This window comes from Carettochelys insculpta, chromosome 1 (assembly GCF_033958435.1).
Source record: "Carettochelys insculpta isolate YL-2023 chromosome 1, ASM3395843v1, whole genome shotgun sequence".
Classification (NCBI taxonomy): Eukaryota; Metazoa; Chordata; order Testudines; family Carettochelyidae; genus Carettochelys; species Carettochelys insculpta.
The window spans coordinates 295,194,178-295,216,435 of record NC_134137.1 but is presented as its reverse complement, the minus strand read 5'-3'; the positions used below and the strand labels follow the sequence as shown (position 1 = coordinate 295,216,435).

Below are 22,258 nucleotides of genomic sequence, written 5' to 3'. Positions count from 1 at the left end.
TTTTTACTTATGGCTCTCCGACAGTGTATCTCCTCCAGCTACAAGCCTTAGTATGAGGTGCAAATCTGTGGAAAATGGTGCTTAGAACATTACATTTCATAGCCAAAATCTGGCCATACCTGCTGTACTGCTACTGCCCAGCTCTGATTCCAGGATTGAATCCATTTCCCCTAAATAATACCATACTTCAGCTATCTTGCCCTTCCAATAGTCATGTACTGAGTTTCTCCCACACATACTGATTAGAATTTAAATCATATAAACACACTGAATGAGGTAAAGTTAGGTCTGAAAGCCACAAAGACTGTGAAGAAACCTCAGGGACTCACTGACAACATCCTTGCAACCTGCTAACGCTATAAACCTTAAAAGTTGTACTAACAAATAAATCAACCACTATCATGAGACTTCACAGGACACAACTTCAACAACCACCACTTCAGTGATACTCTTCACAGAAAATAGCCAACAAAGTCCGTAGAACCTATAAAAAAGACCAGTGTACATTTATTTTCACTGCAATACAACAATTTCCCAAGGAAAGAATCTCCAAAACAGAAACCACAGAGATAACTCCTTGACCTGGACACCAAGCAAAAGCCGCAAAAAAAATATACTCTTCTCATAATCAGAGAAAATGAATTAATAACATCTTTAAGACCCACTTTCCTTTGAGCAGGCTGTTTTAGTTACCCAATGCAACCTCTTCTCTGAGCTTGCTTACTTAAAAATAAATAAATCTATCCAGAAAGACAATATTTTTGAAGTACCCATGACTCTGCCCTGATATTGTCCTCTAATTATAGATCTTATTTTCCTTACTTATGTGCCAAACAGTTTCCTTCTCTCTAACCTTTCTACAGAAATGTTTCTTCAGGTGTATTGATCACTGATGAACCCTACCAAAAAACCCAAATGGGGATGGGGTGGGAGTTAGCAACTAAGCTGTTCAAACATTCATTCAGTTCTGAGAATACACTCATAGGGCTTTTCATTTTTGCAAGATGCTCCCCCATACCAGTGGAATCCCCCTTCCCCCCAAGCCTAGAAAAAGCAACCAGCTCACATTGAAAATAAATTTGTGCTTATGTTCAAAAGACATACATAAGGGTTATAATTTTACAGTTCTGTATTAATTCACCTTGCAGATAACTGTAACAGGATCGGGCCAAAGGCAGCTCTAAAAAAGCAGAAATAGCCCCAGCTGATCAGGTATCATCATAGGCAGAGTGGGAGGAGCAGGGAAAAGGCTGCCGTAAATCAATTAAGGACCAGCTGTTCTCACTTGAGGCTGCCACAGATCTTTTATAAAGCCTTCCCCTGTAGGGAATGGGGACAGAGTGAAAGAGGAGGAGGTTAGAGAGAAGTGTGGCGATTAGCGTAGGTAAGGAGAGTGTTAGAGTGTGGCTAAGAAGAACACCAAGAATACCAGAGATAGCAGAAGAAGTGAAGATTACTTGCCTTGGGTAAACTACAGAGCTCAGCTGGAGGCTGGGAAGGTCTGGTCACTCAGCCTGGTCAGACTAAGGGTCTCCTACCTGCTGCCTTTTGGGCCAAAGGACCAAAGCCTAAATCCTGGCAAGAGCAAGCTGGCCCATACCTTAGGATGAGCAGAGTTCTGGGGCTCAGGTTTGACACTGACCCTGCCACAGGGCTTAAAGGCCAGCATGAAGAGATGGACTTCCAAAAAAAAAAAAAAAAAGGGAAATCAAGTACACACCCACTCTTTACCACTGATGTATATGGGGAATGAGCTCAGACTTCCAATACACTTATTTTCCCCCCACTGTGCAGAGATCTAACAGAACTTGATGTGCATGTTTGAATACCTGTTGAGTAAAATTCTGAAGAGCTCTTAAGTGCCTAGGTTGCCATTTAATCAGATGCTGTTGGATAAGTCAGGCACTTTGAAAATTGAAACTTCACTTGCATAGCAAACAGGATATTCTAACACAGTTAATTCAAGTTTGCAGAGAACAAGATTTTAAAATCCTGAATGCAAGAGGTAGAACAACTATCTTCAGTACACTAAGGGTCTAAGTCTCGATCTAAAGCATGGAAATGAATGGAAGAGTGTCACGACCCCTAAACAGCAGTCAGGAACAACCTCCCTTTCCATAAATAATTTCTGTTGAACAGAGCCCATGGTGCAGCACCGATCTGCAAATAAAATTGTATTCCATGTCAGATTTGAGTTTCAATTAAAACGTAATTTATAGCCACCATTTTTACATTTGTGTGTCTAGACACTTATGTCCATAATTTAGATATCTACTTTAAAGTGTCTTGGTTTTCAAAGGTGCTGAGCACTCATAACTCTCTTTGACTTCAGAGAACTCTGAGTGCCCTGACTTGTTTGGGATAGGGCATGAGAGGAGTAATGGGATGCAACTGAGCAAAGAAGATATTTTGGCTAGATATGTGGAAAATGTTCTTACAGGGAGGTCTATTAAACTACAAAACCTTCCAAATGCTGTGATGGATGATGCATCACTAGAGGAATTTAAAATAAGACTGAATGAACAGCTCAGTAATAGGAAACAATCTTGCTTTAGGAAGAAGATGGATAAGTCAATAGGGCTTTTCCATCTCTGATTTCTGTCCTACTGAGGGACTCTCACTTCTGCCATTTATTAGTTTCACAGAGAAGTGGAGGGAGAATGAGATGGAGAGAGACTTCTCTTCAGTTGGTGGGAGCAAAGATTCGGCTGAGAAACTGGCCAAGTGCTTAACCTGAAGTGAAAGAGGTCACAAGGCTCAGTGCTACCTAGCTCCAACACAACTGAGCACACATTGAGCAGCTGGAGAGTGGCAGCTGCTAGCTGGGAGCCCACGTCGGAAGGCAGCGCTGCTGCCTGCAGCAATATAAAAGTAACAGTAGCATGGTATGATGTATTGCCACCCTTGCTGCAGCACTGTTGCCTTCAGAGCTAGGCCTCTGCAGACTAGCAGTTATTGTCTGGGAGTCCAAAGGTGCCAGGATTATAAACTCACTAATGTATAAGTGCCAAGACTCTGCCCAGGCAAATCCTCGCACAAATAAAGCTGAACCCTAAACTTCCTTCTAACAGAATGTAATCCTGACTTGTTGGTAAAGAGGACCACCGCATGTCTTAGTGAGATGGGAGCTTACCCAGTAACTAATACAGAGGACAGAGTGCCTGAGGAGTCATGTCTGGCATTTGGTGGTGTAATATGTTTACTAGTTTAATTGGGACATCATAAGGCAGGGCAGCAGGTGCAAAACTGTCTTTCTTATGTGAGAAGCCTGAGAATACTGGTGCAGGTTCCATTTTTTTAGAGGGAAGCAAGACGCAGGTATCACGTTAACCAACATCCAATATACTCAGCTGGCATACAGCTGGGGCTTCCTGTGAGTGGAGGTAAATCTCTCCCAGAAGACACACTTCAGACTTAAGTCTGGGAAGAGCTGGATGACAGCAAATGAGGGCTGAGCATAGAAGAAATGGACTTAGGGGAGTCATCTCCATAGAGGAGAGTCAGCCACTTTTTCACGATGACTGTACTGCCTCTGGCACAGGGAAGGAAAATTATCTGAAGTAAACTGTTTGCAGACTTTTCCTAGCTCAACCAGCTCATTGGGTATCTTATATTTCAGGAACATTTCAAATATTAATGTGTAAAAGCTGATACCCGGCATAATGAAATCTTCCTGTTAAAAAGGAATAGTACAATTCCCCTGCACTACATCAATGAGTTGAAGTAAGTTTTCTTTTTTTCTTTTTTTTTTTTTCATGGTGTTAGGACCAGATTCTCTGCTTTTGTTTTGCATTGATTTCAGTGGACCTATGCTAATTTACATCACCTGACTCTAGCCTGCCATTCTTTTCATAAGATGTGCTTTGGCTATTTAGCTGCTAGGGAACGTTTATTAGTTGGTTACTCAATGTTAGTTACAATTACTGTCATTGATCGTGAAACACTAGAGCAATAACTCCTCATCAAAACTTTGTGGAATGAGGCCGACACCTTGATGCAAACTTGCACATTCCAACTGCTCTGAGAACCGTGCGAATAGAAATTTTTTACTACTGGCAGAACAGTTCAAACTGAGCATGTCAAGTGGTGGGGACCAGACAAAAGTCAGCTTACTGGTGCCCCAGAGTAAGAGATAAATGAGAGCCCAATAATCTGTTACAGAAGCACAGCAAGCTAGCCCTTCTGGCAGACGGCATAATAGATAGGGATGGAAGAGCTTTCTTTGTGTCTTAACGTCTGATGCCACAGAATGGATTCAAATTCAGAGCCCCTCAAAGTTTTGCTTTTATTATTTAAATCTAACATGAGTTAACTTTTTTTTATTCTTATTTTTCTTAGCATTTGCTCCAGAACCAGGCAACTGCCCCTTGCTTCTTTGGGAGTTTCCTTAAGTCTTTCTGTCAGGAGTGGATAATCATCAGTTCAATCATTTTCTTTTAGCGTTTTCTCCTTCATTATACTTCTTCCATTCTCTCTTTTCTCTTTTTCCCTCTTCTTTCCCTCCTTCATTCCTTCATCTCTGTTCCAACAGTTGTAAAAAGACCTCCTGGGCTGAAATACCTGTATCCTGCATAACCATAATGCAGTCGCAGGAAACAGCCTCCACCTGACAATATTTGTTCCATCCCAACCTTCTCCATTTTCCCACTTTGACCCACCAGCCTCATGGCATTAGCATGAGAGGATCCAACATATGTCAGAGTCAACTGAGCAGAACTCAGGGAAACAGAGGCTCCTGCTATACTCTAAAGAAATAGCTCTAAAAGAATCAAGGGGACTTTTTGGACCATACCTAAAGATGGGGAGAAATCACGTGTTAAATGTGGTATATTAAAATACACAGAACACAGTTGAGTTGACCATAAGTAATAGCACCACACAAACAAACCTGTCTCGGGGATGAATATTTTTTTTTATTCCCAAATGACCTCAGATTTTATGTGGTATATTTTCTTGAAAAGAAAAATAAATGAAATTCAGATTACCTCTGCCTGATCAATGGAGATGTTTTCATTATAGTCGTAAAGATTATCCAAGTCTTCCAATGCTACATCATAGGTTTCAGAGTCATAAGTTAAGGTATCTATTGTAGGAGCAGCCAAAATGGCTTCAAATATTAACAGTCCCAGAAAAATATTTGCAAATATCTTCATTATTCAATTCTTTCTAAAGGGAGAATGGAAACATAATATTGGTTAATACACACTTGCAAATAACCTATGACATTTCAATCTTACACAAGCAGTAGATGCAATTTTAGCAAGAATTCTGAAGACTGTGAAGGTTTTCAAAAATTCCAGAATCATTCACTACAAGTATTTATTGATTGATGATTATGTTAATGTGAATGTACTTAATAATTTCATTTGAATTTGGATCATTCAGTCAGATCTGCTGCTGGTATGCATCAGCATAGCTCTGTAGATTTCATAGGATATGTGCTGATTTACACCAGGATCTGTCTCACCACTTAAGGAGATTATTAACAAAAGATTTTGCGTCAAAATGCACTCCTATGAGAAAAGGTCTGAAAAGTTGCAAGGTAAATACATTTTGACTCTCATAAGGTTGGCCCTTTGAATTCCAGCATAGTGTGATTTTTGAGAAGCTAATCAAGGGCCAAATTAGTAGAATTTTTATACATGACAATAACAATGACTCCCCTTTCAAAATGTCCAACAACAGAATTTTCTATTTTCTCTGCAAATCCAATAAGATCAGAACCCTTTTCCTAACCACTCTGGGTGTAACTTATTTCAAGTATTTTTACTTCTCTTTACTGGTATGCTGAAATATGGCATTTTAATTAGTTCAGAGGCATATGTTTTAAAAATATCTCTTCTGCCGCTCCACAACTGAAAAAAACAGAAGCAGTATGTTCCCACTACTATATGAAAAAGGTATGCTCCATTTTTTTATTACCCACTTGCACCCTTTTGCAACTGGTTCTAGTAAGAAGTGGTGGTGTGATACAATCACCCCTTCTTCCCAGATACAATATGGAATGCATTAGATTGATTTGCCTGGTCCGTATTTTAATAAAATCAGTAAAATAGGACTGAATATTAACCTTTCTCCTCTCTCATGCTTAAGTGATCCATTTGCTGTTATCTAAAATACACACATGTAGGGCTCTATTCAACATTCTTTGTTCCCAGCTTTAGTACCTAAAGCTACCATTGTTTTCAAGAAGAGTATTGCAAATAATGAGTGCTGAATAGGTCTAATTCATTCTAATAAACTATACTTTCAGTGTGATACCATAAGGTAACTGAGGATTATACACTGCATTTTTGTTATTTCATTTATAAATTCTAGCTGCTTAAAAAGCTACTCAGTGTGTAAGAGATAAGACATTCATGAGACCCTTTCCTTATGAGGCTGCATACTTTGGGCAACAGACTGAACTTCAGCTACTTGAAAGAAGGTCTTTATGAAACACATTTAGGCATGAGGATATGAAATTCCACTGGGGCTGATGGAGAGCACAAGGCACTCATTTTTCCTTTCAATGCTATTTTCATACAGTTTTTGTAGCAGTTGCTGGGAAAACCTAGAGACAGCTTAGTTGGTCCCTGAGAAAATCTTAATTGAAGGGCAGTTTCTTAATGGTGTCTTACACAATTATTAAAGGTTTTCGGGGGTTTTTTAATGGTATTTCTACTACATATCCTTCAAATATAAGAATACATTTGCTATGGCCTTCACTCAGTTTTTATTGTACCAGTTTTTACACTGTTGGTGCTGGTGAAATAGCCAAAGAAAGCATGAAATAATTTGTTTCGTTTTCCTTTTCTTTGTTTTCTGTTCCCTTTTTTGTGAGGATTGTTATTGGCCTCATTTTATGGCTGGCTTGATTCTGGCATTCATCCCCAAAGGTCCAATAACAAAGTGTACTGTGTATTATCCCTGACTTTTAACACTAATGTATCAGGCATAGGGTTCTTTTTGCATTGTGTAAACTCATATGGGCAGTTCCTGTATATCAATGTTGCATGCAATTAATCATTTAAGAATTATTTACATTCTTTCTGTTCAGAAAAGTTTAAACCTGTTTTTACATATCCTATATATAAAAGTTCAACTGTATGTTTTTAGAGACTTTATCTTACATAATAAGAATATCAGCAGTTTAAGAAAACAGAGATGTTTTCACCTCCTTTAAACTGTATCTCTATAATTGTGACTGTAGTACATAGCCCTGCTTGCAAAGTTTGTGTGTCTCTACTTTTATACATCAGATATTGGAACAGACTGTAATTATATTGGCATCTACTGTAGTGTCAGTTCAAATATTTTGTTGAAGATCATGTACTCCTTTCACAGGGAGGAACTAAGAAACATTTAAAGAAAAAATAAAGTAAATATTATCCACCATATTTGAATTAATATTTTCCATGGTAGAATAAAACAAATACGAAAAATATTTCCATCTCTAAGAATCCAATTTTCCCCTCAAGAAAAGAAGTTGCAAAACTTACCTTTGGCTTCTACTTTCTCAAATGGTACAGAGTCACTCAGAATGCAGAGCCACTGGTATTTGACCCTGACCAATAACAGTAGGATTTTGGACCTGTGGGTGGGTGGTACAATTCCTACCCTTAAGCAGAGACCTCATTCTGAGTAGGTTTTTGGTCTTTAAACACCTTGATATTAATTTTGCTGAAACAAATCAAACTGAAGTCAAACAAAGCTAGTATTGTAGGAAATTACACTTTACTTCCAAAGTTAAATCTCAGGAATAGAGAGAGAAACTTTAAATTTTAGAGTTCATTCATTTGTGAGTTCTTCAGGATAAAAACCAAAGCACTTGGATTTTATACATTACCACTAGGCAAGGGTCTACTGGACGCTTTAATGCTGTGAAACAAATGAAAGACTTTGAACAACAAGGTTTTTTTTACATTTACAAGGATTTGCCTTTATAAATATTTAATATTAAGCTATACATATTAAGTAAAATTATACCTAATTACAGGGTATCCATGATGGTAAAAAAAATGTTAGCTTGATGTAACAAAATCGAGGGTAATATCTACATAAGTTTTTAAAGTATTTTATTGATTATAATTTTGGGTTAAATCCTAATCTAAGTTATACATTCAATGACTTCAATAGAAATGTTCCAGATTTGGCTTAGTTATTCTGGATTTACTTTACTGAGAGTTGAATTTCGCCCTTTATTACCCAATGGAAAACATGTTTTGGATAGGCCATTTTAAACATTCAGGGCTCTGCAAGCCAACACTAAGGATCCTGTTAAATTTGGGATATGTATTTTCCCTGACTGTAAGTGCAAAACCCTAGCAAACTAGATTAAATATGAAATAGTTCTGCCTGCAAGTAATATTTCTCCTTTGGTTCATCATACCTGACAATGTTAACTGAATTTGAGCCTAGTACAGACACTGCGTATTCAGCTATACTGCTTAATTCTTTTCTTCTTACATTTCACTGAACAAATAACAAGCACCTGTAGCACCTTGAAGCCTAACAAATGTATCTATTAGGTAATGAGCTTCCATGGGTCAGACCCCCCTTACTCAGGGTTGGAATAAACAATTAAACAATAATCACTTTCTTTTAAGGCAACGATTTGATTCCTGTGCCTTGAGAAGGGTTTGAGTATGCATGCCTGAAAATGAAGGGTAAGCTATCAGAGACCGCATTTTAGGTTTTTTGGCTTTTTTTCTGTCTCTCTTGGTTTTCAAGCTCTCTCCTAAGGGAGGGTTAAGGATTTGGGGTGATCCCACAGGAGACATCCCAGGTGTGTCTTCCTGGGTTCTAAAGTGGGGTTTTCTCACTTGGGTGGTGGCAGCTTGTGAGAAAACCCCTCCCAGGGTCAGGGAATCTGTGACCTAAGAAAGCTTTTAAGCACGAGCCTATAGAGGCACGGTATTTTTAAGGTCTCGTGTGGGCCCCTGCCTTCTGTACTCAGAGTGGAACAGCCTTGACAAGGAAGTGGGTGTTTTCCACAAAAGCTCATTACCTAATAAGTAAAACTATTAGTCTTTAAGATGCTGCAGGATTGCTTGTTATTTGTGAAGCTACAGACTATCATGGCTACACCCCAGAGTCTCATCCAAATAATTCTTTTCACATTCTTTTGGGAAATGCTCTTGCTTATATGATGAGGTCTTATGAGGTTATTAACCTCTCTTTAATTGCACTTTTGTTTATAAGGAACATTTAGTGGGCTCTGTTTCTATTTGATAGGTCTGAACTAAGAGAACTGGATGTTTGTCATTTCATTTTTCCTTGGTCTCCTCCCATCATAGGTTCCTCCATTAGACAATTGGGATCATGAATGCTGAAGAAGGCTGTCAGGGCTGCCTCCCCATTCTGACACCCCGAGTGCAGAAAGTAGGGGCCTGCAAAATCTTTAAAATATCTTGCTTCTACAGGCTGTGCTTAAAAAAAGCTCCCCAAATTCACAGATCTCCTGATCATGGTAGGTAGCTGCCACCACACAAGTGAGAAAAACCCTCTTTAGAACCCAGAGACACATTTGGAATGTCTCACTGTGGGGTAACCCCAAGCTCTTAACCCTGCCTTAGGAGAATGCTTGAAAACAAAGAGGAAGAAATTAAGATGTAATCTGATAACTGACCTTTGTGTTTAAGGCATGAATATACACAGACCCTTCTCAAGGACACAGGAATCAAATCATTGCCTTAAAAAAGTAATTTATTCACAAAATGACAAATGGAAAAATTCCAAGACAGCAACTAAACATGCTTAGTTGCTAGATATAATAAAACAACTCAAAATATCCTGGTTGTAGCACAGAGAATTACTTCCCTAGGATTCAGCTTAGAAGTTACAGAGTACAGGGGACAAAATGGACCATTTACCAGACAAACTCCACACCAGGTCCAGAATAAAAAATAATCGTATCACATCCAACTAAACATTTACTTTCTACTTACGTATCCATGCTATGATTATGATGTGGCCAGGAGATTTATCAGATTCATTCCAGCTGTTTAGGATCAATAATTTCTGTCTCCTCTGCATCAGCCACACACAGACTCCTCAGACTATAATTGTTCTCACTTCAAAGGAATTTCTCTTCCTTTCATTGGCTTACCTGACCACTCCCCACAGACAGAGGGCCTGCTAAGAGTTAACCCTTTCCCTGTATTCATTCATGACATAGGCACACTCTACAATATGCTCTTCTACAAATAATTCCATTTCTTTGCTCTTGAGTCCAGCAACACTAGCCTCCAGCCTAAGTGATCATACTTGCGCTCTGAGTGGTGTGAGCTGTTTGCATTTTGAGCTTTTACCCCTTGGCCTCAGACCAAGCAGTTGTACTTTTCATGAACTGTGCAGCAAAGTGAGTAAATGCCATCCTGAGCAATGTGGTGCTGATTTTCTACCTTTGTTGGTTATGCATTTTTATTGGCTTACAGAGAAAGGGTTACCATACTCCCCAGTGTTTAGATTAAAATTGATTGTTATATATTTTATACATTCATGTATTTATTCACTTAAAGGATTCACTCTACTTCACTTTTGTTTCCCTTATAGAATTATTCTTTTCAGGCAGGCATGCTGAGCGTGCCTAAAGCATGCAACTGCCTAAGGAAAGCGAATTAGGAAGGGAGATCCATGTTTCTAATACGCCCAACGTAACAAGGTTGATTTAGACATATTGAGCCTAAAAGCTGTGACTTGTTACACCTATCACTCTGCAAGAGTGGTGCTTTGTAGTTTGCAGAGCAAACAAAATTTACATCCCGTTGGCTTTGGGCCTCAATTTATCTTACTTTTGTTGCTTTCTGGGCTCCTCTCAGATGTCAATATTCTTCTTTGACTACACAGCAATACCATCATTCTCAAACATTGTAGTAGTATTATTTTAATAGCCTCTGGAGAGCACAACGGAGATCAGCCCATTGTGCTAAGCACTGTGCAAATTCATGGTAAAAGACATTCCTTGCCCACCTCCACCCCCCTCTAAGTGTTTACAGATTAAAAAGCTAGAGAAAGGAAATATTGTTACTCTCATTTTACAGACGGGGAACCAAGGCATACAGAGATGTACTCATAGGTGCACAGAAAGTCTGTAGGGCCGTGTCTACACGTGCCCCAAACTTCGAAATGGCCACGCTAATGGCCATTTCGAAGTTTACTAATGAAGCGCTGAAATGCATATTCAGCGCTTCATTAGCATGCGGGTGGCTGCAGCACTTCGAAATTGACGCGCCTCGCCAGCACGCGTCTCATCCCGACAGGGCTCCTTTTCGAAAGGACCCTGCCTACTTCGAAGTCCCCTTATTCCCATGAGCTGATGGGAATAAGGGGACTTTGAAGTATGCGGGGTCCTTTTGAAAAGGAGCCCCGTCTGGACGAGACGCGCGGCGGCGAGGCGCGTCAATTTCGAAGTGCCGTGGCCGCCCGCATGCTAATGAAGTGCTGAATATGCATTTGAGAGCTTCATTAGTAAACTTCGAAATGGCTTTTTGTGTGGCCATTTCAAAGTTTGGGGCACGTGTAGACGTAGCCTACATGAGCCAGAAATTGACCCCCCAGTCTCTGCCTCCCTAGCTGACACTTGGGCTATGTCTATACTAGAGGGTTTTGTCAACAAAACCTGGGGAGCATCCAGATTCCCAAGGAATTTGTTGACAGTAAATTGACAGAATGCAGCACTTTTGTCAACAGTCTTAGCCCACTCCCCATGAGGCATAATGCCTCTGACAGAGATCTGTCCATAGAAAGCTAGTCTGGATGTTCTGGCTGTGTCTCCACTAGAGAGTTTTGTCAACAGAAGGGTCCCTCTGTTGACATAACTCAGGGAGTGTCTACACAAACACAAAGTGTATTGTCAACAGAGGCTAGACAGAACTCTGTGTTTACCTTGACGTTCTGTTGCAGAGTACTTTCTTGTGCTAAAGCACCACATTACTTTGCCTTACAAACTTTGCCAATCACTTAGTCCATTTGAAATTAGTGTAGGGATTCTTATTTCCTTCATTAGTTTTTTGGATCAGAGCCTTAGATCTAATTACATGCAGCTGTGGTGTGTTCCTAATATCTAATTGCTGACAAAAGTTAAATGGATTATTTTATTTACTTGCCATTGAGAAGCTTTGTTTTCATTTGAGCTTTATGGGAGATGGAGACCTCTAACTGAGAATCTGAATTCAGTCCAAAAGTTTCAACATCACCTTCTACTTGCTCTTCCACCAGCTGACATATAAAATACTCTGTATGTGTCTCCAGCTGTCAGGATCCATTTGATAAGTTTCTATTTTTTTCAATTTTTACTTTGTTTTCTTTTAGTATCATAGACCTCAGATCTAAACACTTGGCAATGGAAAATAAAGTATTATTTTACAGCAAAACCTGAGAATTAGGTCACTTTCTAAAAGAGACACGTTTAGTCTCTCTTATTAACCAGGGCCAGATTCTACAGTCTATGGCTACGTCTACACGTGAAGCCTACATCGAAGTAGCTTATTTTGATGTAGCGACATCGTAATAGGCTATTTCGATGAATAACGTCTACACATCCTCCAGGGCTGGCAACGTCGACGTTCAACATCGACATTGCACAGCACCACATCGAAATAGGCGCTGCGAGGGAACGTCTACACGCCAAAGTAGCACACATCGAAATAGGGGTGCCAGACACAGTTGCAGACAGGGTCACAGGGTGGACTAGCGCTTCCGGGGCAACAGCTAGCCGCTCCCTTAAAGGGCCCCTCCCAGACACACTCAGCCTGCACAGCACGCGGTCTGAGGAGCCATAGGCACACAGACCCCGGGCGACGCAGGCATGGACCCCCAGCAGCAGCAGCAGCAGCAGCAGCAGCAGCAGCAGCAGCAGCAGCCAGAGGTCCACCCAGCCCTCCCGTAAGGAGCAGGGCTCACCCTGATCCATGCCATGCGGGAGGCAGCTGAGCACCTCCTTGCTACACTGGAGGAGGAGCTGCCCCGAGGGCAGCAGGGCTCAACCCCCAACCCTGCAGCACCCCCCCCCCGCCTCACACGCCGCCGCCGCCTGTGGAGCTACCCCACCAGCACCGACTGGTGGGAGCGGCTGGTGCTTGAGGAGTGGGACGACGACCGCTGGCTCAGGAACTTCAGGATGAGCCAGCAGACATTTATGGAGCTGTGCCAGTGGCTCACCCCCGCACACAGGCACCAGGACACTGCCATGCGGCGTGCCCTCCCAGTGGAGAAACGGGTCGGCATCGCTGTCTGGAAGCTGGCCACTCCAGACAGCTACCGATCCGTGGGACAGCAGTTTGGTGTCGGCAAGGCCACCGTCGGGGCTGTCCTCATGGAGGTAAGAGGACCCACGGGGGGAGGGCAGGGCAGGGGAGGGGGGCCCGGGCAGAGGAGGGCAGGGCAGGGCAGGGCAGGGCAGGGGAGGGGAGGGGGGCCCGGGCAGAGGAGGGCAGGGCAGGGCAGGGCAGGGCAGGGCGGGGGAGGGGAGGGGAGGGCAGGGCAGGGCCACGCACACCCTGCTTACCCCTCATTGGTACTCTCCCATGTGCTTTCTCTGCAGGTTGTACGTGCCATCAACGCCATGCTCCTCCACAGGCTCGTGAGGCTGGGGAACCCAGATGCCACCATCGCGGCCTTTGCCACACTGGGCTTCCCCAATTGCTTCGGGGCTCTGGATGGGACTCACATCCCCATCCGTGCTCCGCATCACAGTGGAGGACGCTACATCAATCGCAAGGGCTACCATTCTGTGGTCCTCCAGGCCTTGGTGGACAGCCGGGGCCATTTCCAGGACATTTATGTGGGCTGGCCTGGCAGCACCCACGACGCCCGGGTTTTCTGGAACTCGGGCCTGTGCTGCCGGCTGGAGGCGGGGACCTACATCCCCCAGCGGGAGATCCCTGTGGGGGACACCACCATGCCCCTCTGCGTCATCGCAGATGCGGTGTACCCACTCCGGCCCTGGCTCATGCACCCGTACACGGGCCATCTCTCCGCCAGCCAGGAGCGCTTCAACCAGCGCCTGAACCACGCGCGCCAGGTGGTGGAGCGCACATTTGGCCGCCTGAAAGGATGCTGGAGATGTCTCCTCACCCGCCTGGATGCAGGCCCCAACAACATCCCCCAGATTGTGGGTGCCTGCTGCGCCCTGCACAATTTGGTGGAGAGCAAGGGGGAGACCTTTTATCAGGGCTGGGCTGTGGAGGCCAGCAGGGCCGACCTGCAGCCACCCGCTGCCCCTAGTCGCCAGGTGGACCCTGAAGGGACCCGGGTCCGGGAGGCCCTGCGGGCCCACTTCGATGATGAGGCCGCGGGGTGAACTCTGCCAGGCCCCCCACTGCCCACCCCTTCCTCCACAACACTCCCTGCCCCTACGCCCACACCACGGAGCACCCAACCGCCCCCCCCCAACACTTTTCCTGGACAAATAACCGCACGCATGTGTGGCTGAACTTAAACTGGTTTTTCTTTTAGAACTTTTTTTTTTAACGATAATTAAAACAAGAACAAACTATATACAATACCTCTTCTAACACAAGTATTCTGTACAAATAAAACAATAATAAAAAAGATTGCATAGAATGGTTATGTTCTTCAATAAAAAAAACCAGGGGTTATAAGGAAGGGGAGAACTATTTACATGGGGGGACGGGGCAAACGCGGGGCACAAATAAATGTCACAACAGTCTTATAAACTATATACAAAGCGGGGGGGGGCACATCCCGGGCCCCACACCCCTATAGTCCGGCACTGGGGGTGGGTGGGTGGGAGCCCCGCCTTGGCCGCAGCCCTGTCCGGGGCTGGCTGGGGGCCGGGAAGACCGGAAGATATGACCGGCGAGTCTCAGCTGGCCCCAGGTGTCCCTCGGCGGTCCGGCCCTCTCTGGTGGATGGCGGGGAGATGGCAGATGGGACGGCGACGTGCGGAGCAGCAGGTGGTGCGGCGGGTGGAGCAGGCAGGGTGGGTGCTGCGGCAGCCGGTGCAGCATGGGGGGCCAGGTAGTCCACCAGATGGTTGAATGTCTCCATGTAGGCCCCCCATGCCTCTTGGCGCCAGGCCAGTGCCCGCTCCTGCAGGTCCAGGCGGCATTGGTCCACCCGCAGGCACTGCTCCGCGACCTCCAGCTGCCGACAACGGATGACCAGCAGCTGGGGGTCCGTCGCCGTCGAGTGCTGTTGCAGGGTCTGCCGTCTAGCCCGCCGTGGGGCTGGTCGGTCCTCCGCCGAGGGGCTTGCCTGGAGCGATGGCCCCGGAGGGGATTCCGGGACCACTGATGCCTCGCCGGCACTCTCTTCTGGTCCTTCCGATGGTGCAGCTGCGGAACACAGGAGGAGGGGGGGAAGAAGAATGGAGACAGGCGTTAGTGTGGGCCCCAAGCCGTGACCCTTGTCCCCCCACCCCTGTGCTGCAGGTTCCCCATCCCCGTCCCCGGGAGATGCTACTGGGATGGATGGGGTTCAGGGGTGCCCCTGCACTGCACCCCGTCCTCTTGTGGGAGTGACTCTCACTTCGCTCAGCAGGGTCTGACAGGAGAGGTTTCTTAGGCCACAGATGCCTGGTTTCTCTCGTGAGTGACCGCACAGCAGTCAGAGACAGTCCTTCCAACCCGTCCTGGGGAGAAGACCCCAAGTGGTGCCCCTCTGGGGTGTGGCTTTCCCCCTCCTCAGGCTGGCTGCCTTCCAGCTCTCCCTTCCCCTAGCCTCTACCTGCTGCCCCCGCCCCGATTCAAAGCCAGCTCGGCTCCTCCCTCCTCTTTGTTCAGGGCAGAGGTGTCACCTGCCAGCTGTAGCCCCAGGATCATCCTTTGCCCCTGCGAGCTATTCGGCTGGTTGCTCATACCTAGCCTGAGTCTCCCTTTTGCACTCCCCCCACTCCATCACATGCTGCTGCTGCTGCTGTTGCTGCTGCTGCTGCTGTGGGGTGTCCCACCCCCTCCTCCCGGGGGACCCTCGAGGTTCCGCTCCCCCCTGCCCCGGGGATGGGCCATGGCACTGTCATGGGGGGGGCGCGGGGGCAGGGGCTGATGCACTGCTGTGAGGGACATGGCCCTGCTGTCCTTGGGGCCATGGCCATGTGGGCATGTGAGGGGCCCTGGACACATATCTATTACCCCCGCCCCTCAAGCCCAGGGGTGTACACCAGAGAGGGGTACATACCTGTCGGTCCGCTCTCACGGTCCGGAGATCCCCGGAGGCAGACGCCCAGCTGCTGCTCCGAGAGGGCGGGAGGAGGATCTGCAGCCCGGACTCTGCAGAGGAGGAGCCCCCCTCCTCCTCCTCCTCCTCCTCCTCCTGCCGCGATGGCCCGGGGGTGGGCTCCAGGGGGGGCCCCCGGGGTGCGGGGCTTACCTCCGGGGCGGACTCCGGCTGCAGCTCCTGCTGGGGCTCGTCGGCCGAGGTATCAAGGGTGGTCGGAGGGGAGGAGGTGTGCCGGGGGCCCAGGATGTCCCTGAGCTCCCTGTAAAAGGGGCAAGTGACGGGGGCGGCCCCAGATCGGCTGGCCGCATCCCGGGCCCGGGCGTAACCCTGCCGCAGCTCCTTAACCTTACTCCTGACATGGTAAAGAGTGCGGGCAGGGTGACCCCGGGCAGCCAGGCCCGCGGACAGCCGAGCGAATGCATCCGCGTTCCGCCTCTTGCTCCCCATTACCTGGAGCACCTCCTCCTCGCTCCAGAGCCCCAGCAGGTCCCGCAGCTCGGCCTCCGTTCAGGAGGGGCCCCGCTGCCTCTTCCCAGCCTGGCTGCCGGGCTGACTGGCCTGGCTGCTTTGGCTCCCCTTGGGGAGGCTCCCCTGGGGGCTCTGGGGGGGCTGCCAGGCAGCCATGGCAGGTGCTGGCCCTGTTCTGGGTGGCTGAGGGACGTGCAGGCTGGCCGCGTGTCTAGGCTGCCACCTGCACGTTCCCCCAGCTTCCTGCACAGGAAGGGAGGGGGAGGGGACCTTTAAGGGTCCGCTCCACGCGGCCACCATTGAGCTGAGGGACTGGAGAGAGCGTCTCTCAACCCCTCAGCTGATGGCCGCAATGGAGGACACCGCAATTTCGACATTGCGGGACGCGCAACGACTACACGGTCCCTTCTTCGACTTTGAACGTCGAAGTAGGGCGCTATTCCTATCTCCCGATGAGGATAGCGGCTTCGACGTCTCACCGCCTAACGTCGAAGTTAACTTCGAAATAGCGCCCGACACATGTAGCCGTGAGGGGCGCTATTTCGAAGTTAGTGCCGCTACTTCGAAGTAGCGTGCACATGTAGACACGGCTTATATGTGACCCTAAGGGCCCAACTCTTCTCCACTTTCTCATGTGGAGTAAGGTAGTATTCAGCTTAGGAGAGCAGAATGGCACCCCAGGTGCCCCAGGCACCCTTTGAGTTTATCAGGAATAATCACATGAGAAAAGAAGATCTAACTGGGAAAGTAAAGATTGCATGATCTTCCCCTAAACTTTTCATCACATAGCAAGAGCATTAAAAAGGTCCATAAAAAATTAGAACAACTAAGAACACCTTGTCCCCTCCATAGAACTAAACTACATACAGGAGGAGAATTCCATTTGTCTGGTCTCTGTTGAAAAGGCCATTGGTTCATGTCTATTTACAATAGGGACCTATGTCTACACAGGGATGAAAAAACCTGCAGCAGGGCTCAGGCTTCAGAGCTGAAAACCGCTTTATGCACTCATGGGCTACAGCTGAACTCTGGGACCCTGAAAGTTGGGAAGGTCACAGATCACCAGTCTCCAGCCCAAGCTCACATAGCTACATACCAATTTTTAGTCCTTCAGCCCAAGAACCAAGAGCCTGTCACCTGACTTGGGTCACCTGCAGCTGTTCCAGAAGTCTTTATCTCTGTATAGATGTCTCCCTTGGGTTGCCTAAAAATCATCACAGATCACACTGCGGGGGTTCAACAGAGTCCCAGAGTATCAGGCTATTATTGTAAGTGTGCCACCATTTCAATTATAAAACTTGCTTGCTAGTTTTAAATCTGATTTCTAAACTTCTTCATTAGGCAGACAGTTGGCATACACAGAGTCATACAAGGAGCTACTTTTTTGACAGAAAGTTTGATTGCATCACTACTTCTTATAGAGTATGTTGAATGTAGTAGACACAAATTCATAGTTTAAGTGGCAATACTTCTTGTATTGCGTCACTTTATTGTTTTAGAGATACAGTTCTTTCTATAAATGCTTGCTCTCTTTTTAAGTATCTGTCAATAACTCCACTGTGACCTAATTATTTTGGATTTCTGCTTTTCTGGTGACACACACATCCTTTATTAATTAAAGCTAATGCCAAGAAGGAATTCCTTCTCTAGTCTTTAAGGTGTTACAGGACTGCTTGTTATTTATCAATTATCACTGCAGATGTAGAAGGTGTAGGAGATTCAATTGACTGTGTAATGATCCTTTGACATACCTTAAAACCTTTTTTTTTTAATAAATTGCAGATTTCAGCTTCCTTACTTGTCTTCTGCCTCTCTTTCATAAAAGTAGAGTGTAGAATATGAAATTGCATAACATGCTGGGCCATATCCTAGACCCAGTTCCTATACTGGAGATTTGTACTGAGAGATAACAGAAATGCTGGTTAACTGAGCTTTCTAGTTAATTAAGTGCCAGAAACCAGAATTATCAGCCCTAGTATAGTACCTTTCATCCATAGAATGCATAGGTCTTTACGAGGGAGAGTGAGTATTATTACAAATAGGGTTACTGATATGATGTGCACATCCCCAGATTAAACATCAGGTCTGTGGCAGATTCAGAGTATGTCTATACTTACAGCGAGGGGCAGGTGGGGAAGTTCAGCATTCTGTGATCGATCTTCTGGGAATAGATTTTGCCGTGTGCATGAAGATGCATCAAAATTTCTCTCTCTGGGGTATGCTGTCGACCCTGGTACTCCATGCTGATGCACAGAGTACAGGATGCCAGTTACAGCCTGAAGATCCCTGATCTACAGCAGGGAAGAAAGTCAATCCTGATATGTCAGTTCTAGCTGAGCAAATGAAGTGGCTAAAATTGTGGATTTGGGATCAGCTTTGATCCCTAGTGTAGACCACACCTATGTCTCTTTACTCCCATCCAGTTCCCTATTCACTACTATAATAGTCAGCTATAAGCAGCACAAAAATCTAGGGGAGGATCTTGAACAAGAGAGAATATCTCCCTGTGGAGTGTGTGCTTGTTGTCTCACTCGCTGAATACTAAATCAAACAGTTTATGTGTTTGTGCATTTCTCTGGGGGGGGAGATGATATCAGTATGAAATTCCTGAACCTTCAATATGTTATTAATAATTTAGGAGAAAAGTGGTTACTAACTACTTTTGGGGCTGTATAAGGGAGACTCCAGAGACAGAGGATTATTTGGCTAAAACAAGACCAGCTGGTAAATTTTTAAATGATGCTCAGTGCAGCTTTGAACTCAAATGAGAGTAACTTCCCTTTTGCCCATCTACATAGGGCAAAAGAACTTATTTGATTTTAGGTGAGCTAAGTATAAGATACAAGAAGAGATGGACATGATGAAGAGGAAACGCCCTATTCTCACTTGCTACAGAAATATTTTATTACAGCAGTTCTTTTGAGCCAGAGAGGATTGACCCAGGAGAGTTCAAATGCCACCCTATGGATTAGCAGTCAGCAGTATGTGTTTCTGCTGGTGGTGCACACTCACACACACCTTAGCATATGTAATAAAATGCATTCTGCACATGGAAGTTAAAACTTAGAGGGAACACTGGTTCTATCCCACCCATCCACCCTGCCCCTAATCCCCTTCTCGATTCACTTGTGTTTACACTTCACAGCCTGGATGTCCCTTTAAGGCAAGCCAGGCTCTGCGTTGCCTGTCACCTAACAGCTGCCCCCAGCCCCTGGTGATATGGCATTTGAAGGATAATTAGTAATTCCAGCTGTGGAAGGATTACGAAACAGATTGAGTGGGGAACTTGGACAATGGGAGAAACTGAACAGAAAGCAGGACTCTCCTGTAGGCAGGAAAAATCATAGAGAGTGGCATGTTGAAGAATCCTGAAAAAGACCTTAAATAGGTAAGAAGTTAGTGAGGTGGATCCATAGCGATCAGCATTGGCTCCTGTAGCCAGACAAACCCCGCCCCTCTCTCCTCTTTCCCTGTAACTACTTCAAAGCACAGATGTGCTAAGTTATTGAAACCATGAGAAGCACAAGAAAGTAGATAAAGGGGACAAGCAGGCTGTTCCTGGAACCGGGGGCCTTGGGCTACCCTTGAACAGTACTGATAATGTGATACGCCCACATAACATTCCAGGAGAGGAATCCTATGCCCATGAGAAAAGAATGTTCTGTCTTAATTATTCGGCTAACATTCATCTATCTTCACCTAACAAACGCAAATTAAACTAGTAACTGTCTTTTAAGACTGGTGTCACTGAAACGTATCAGCACAATTGGTGTCTTCAGATAAGAAAAGGTGTACGTAACCAGTGGGGTGTAAAGTAGGGCCTGGCAGCAAACACAAGCTGAGCTGCAACTGCCTAACCTGCTGGTCAGGACGGGCCTTTGCTTCTCGAGGTAAGGGGACGCCCTCCTCGTACTCTTCTTCCTGAGGGATTGAGTGATAGACGCTGGTAACACCAGAGTCAGACAATGCAGGGGTGAGAGTTATACCTTCTTGGTATTCTTTTGCATGCATTTAATATGCTAAGTGTATTGAATTAATGTTGTTATAATCAAATCGTTGTTGTTGTAACCAGAGTTAAGTTTGTATTGTGGTAACTAAACCTAAGCTTAATAGTCCAAATCACCTGTAAGTTAACATCTCTTACATGCTAAACATTTTTTTATAATAAATCATAGTAACCATTACGCATACGCCTGATTCCTCCAGTAACTGCGTTGAGCCAAACACAACCAAAAGAACCTTAGCTGGTTTTGGCTAATTAACCTCTTCAGGTCAGTGGTACTAGTGTGCAGGAGACTGAGCATTGAGTTTGGCCGCCTGCCAAGGGGCAAACCCCTGGGGCATCCGTCAGCCACTCTGGCTGCCTGCTGCAAAGGGACAGTCTGTCCTAGCCGTTAAAGACTTGGGTGTAAAAGGGACTCCTTCTGGCACTAATATTACCCTGATTAGCCATTTCCTCGGCTGACAGATCCTACAGGATAAATTCTGAGCTTGGGCTGATGAACTAGAGAAATCCCTAGGACAAGCTGTCAGGTCTATGGGGAAGCAGCGCAGGAAAGCCTGCTTCGGTCCACAGAGAAAGGAGAAGCTGGGAGGATCTTGGGAGATAATGGAACCCTGAGAGCCAAAGGCCGGCTGTGCTACAGTTGTGGGGAAGAAGCACAGGAGTACTTGAAGAGACTAGCATACATAAAGAAGGAACAGACCTAATTGCTTGGTACAGGGTCCCTGAGTCAAACCAAGAGTGGCTTTGGGATCCCCTACCAGCCACTGAGGAAAGGGTCATGCAAAAGCCAAAGAAGGAAACTGAGTGGAAGGTGGGGCTGGACACTGATGCCTAAGGTGGGCCAATAATTGCCAAAGATGCAGGGGGCGGTGTTGCAAAGACTAAAATTGCCCAGGATGTGGGGGTCATGGGGTGTTGCAAAGTCTTTTTTGTGTTAGGTCTTTCAGCTGTACCTGTTGCCTCTCTAGGGGTCTCCTTGATAATACCTTTTCTTGGAGATTCTGTCATCTCTAGTGCTGGGCTCTGTCAAAATCTGGGAACACAGAGGGAGAGAAAACAATTAAAAGGGGCAAAAACAAGTTAGATGTGCTCTTTTGAACCTCAGAAATAAACTTAGTTCTTGCTTTGGCATGGGTGGAGTGGTACTTGACTTTTATCAAAACTTCTTCTGCAATATCTAGTATGTAACTGGGAGGGAGGGGTGTAGAAATCTTCTAGGTTCAAGTCCTAAAGTCCTTAATCAGACAGAAATCCCACACAGGCCCATGGCCTCTGTAACAGCTGCTGGATCTGACTCTTAGCTCAAACTTCATTCAAATTACAGACTGCATTCTTTATAAACCAAATTTACAATTTGCATTTGAAAAGGTATAATTTGCTACAGATTTGAGAGCAGAAAAAGGAATATATGATCTTTCTTTAATCCCAGCTGAGCATAAGGTAGCTCTGCTGAGCATGCAAATGTGTGGTATAGCGAATGTTTATGTACTAACATTCAGAGTTATGGTTCGTAGTTCCTGCCCAGCTTGTGGATTGCTGTTGGACCCTCTGTGCAAAATGCAGTTTCTGGCCACAAAGATGGAAAACTTTAGTTTAGAAATTTCTTGCTTAACTCAATAA

General features: G+C 45.4%; 1 protein-coding gene across 1 annotated transcript in view; it reads right to left on the bottom strand.

Annotated features, from left to right (window-relative positions):
- Positions 1 to 7,549, bottom strand: part of EPYC (epiphycan) — a 38,303-nt gene extending 30,754 nt beyond the window's left edge. The window contains exons 1-2 of the mRNA XM_074983993.1: positions 7,482 to 7,549; positions 4,986 to 5,166 (exon numbers count right to left, since the gene is read on the bottom strand). Of these exons, the coding sequence (XP_074840094.1) occupies positions 4,986 to 5,153 (168 nt within the window). The 5' untranslated portion in view covers positions 5,154 to 5,166; positions 7,482 to 7,549. The remainder of the gene's footprint in view (positions 1 to 4,985; positions 5,167 to 7,481) is intronic.
- Positions 7,550 to 22,258: the final 14,709 nt, after the last annotated feature.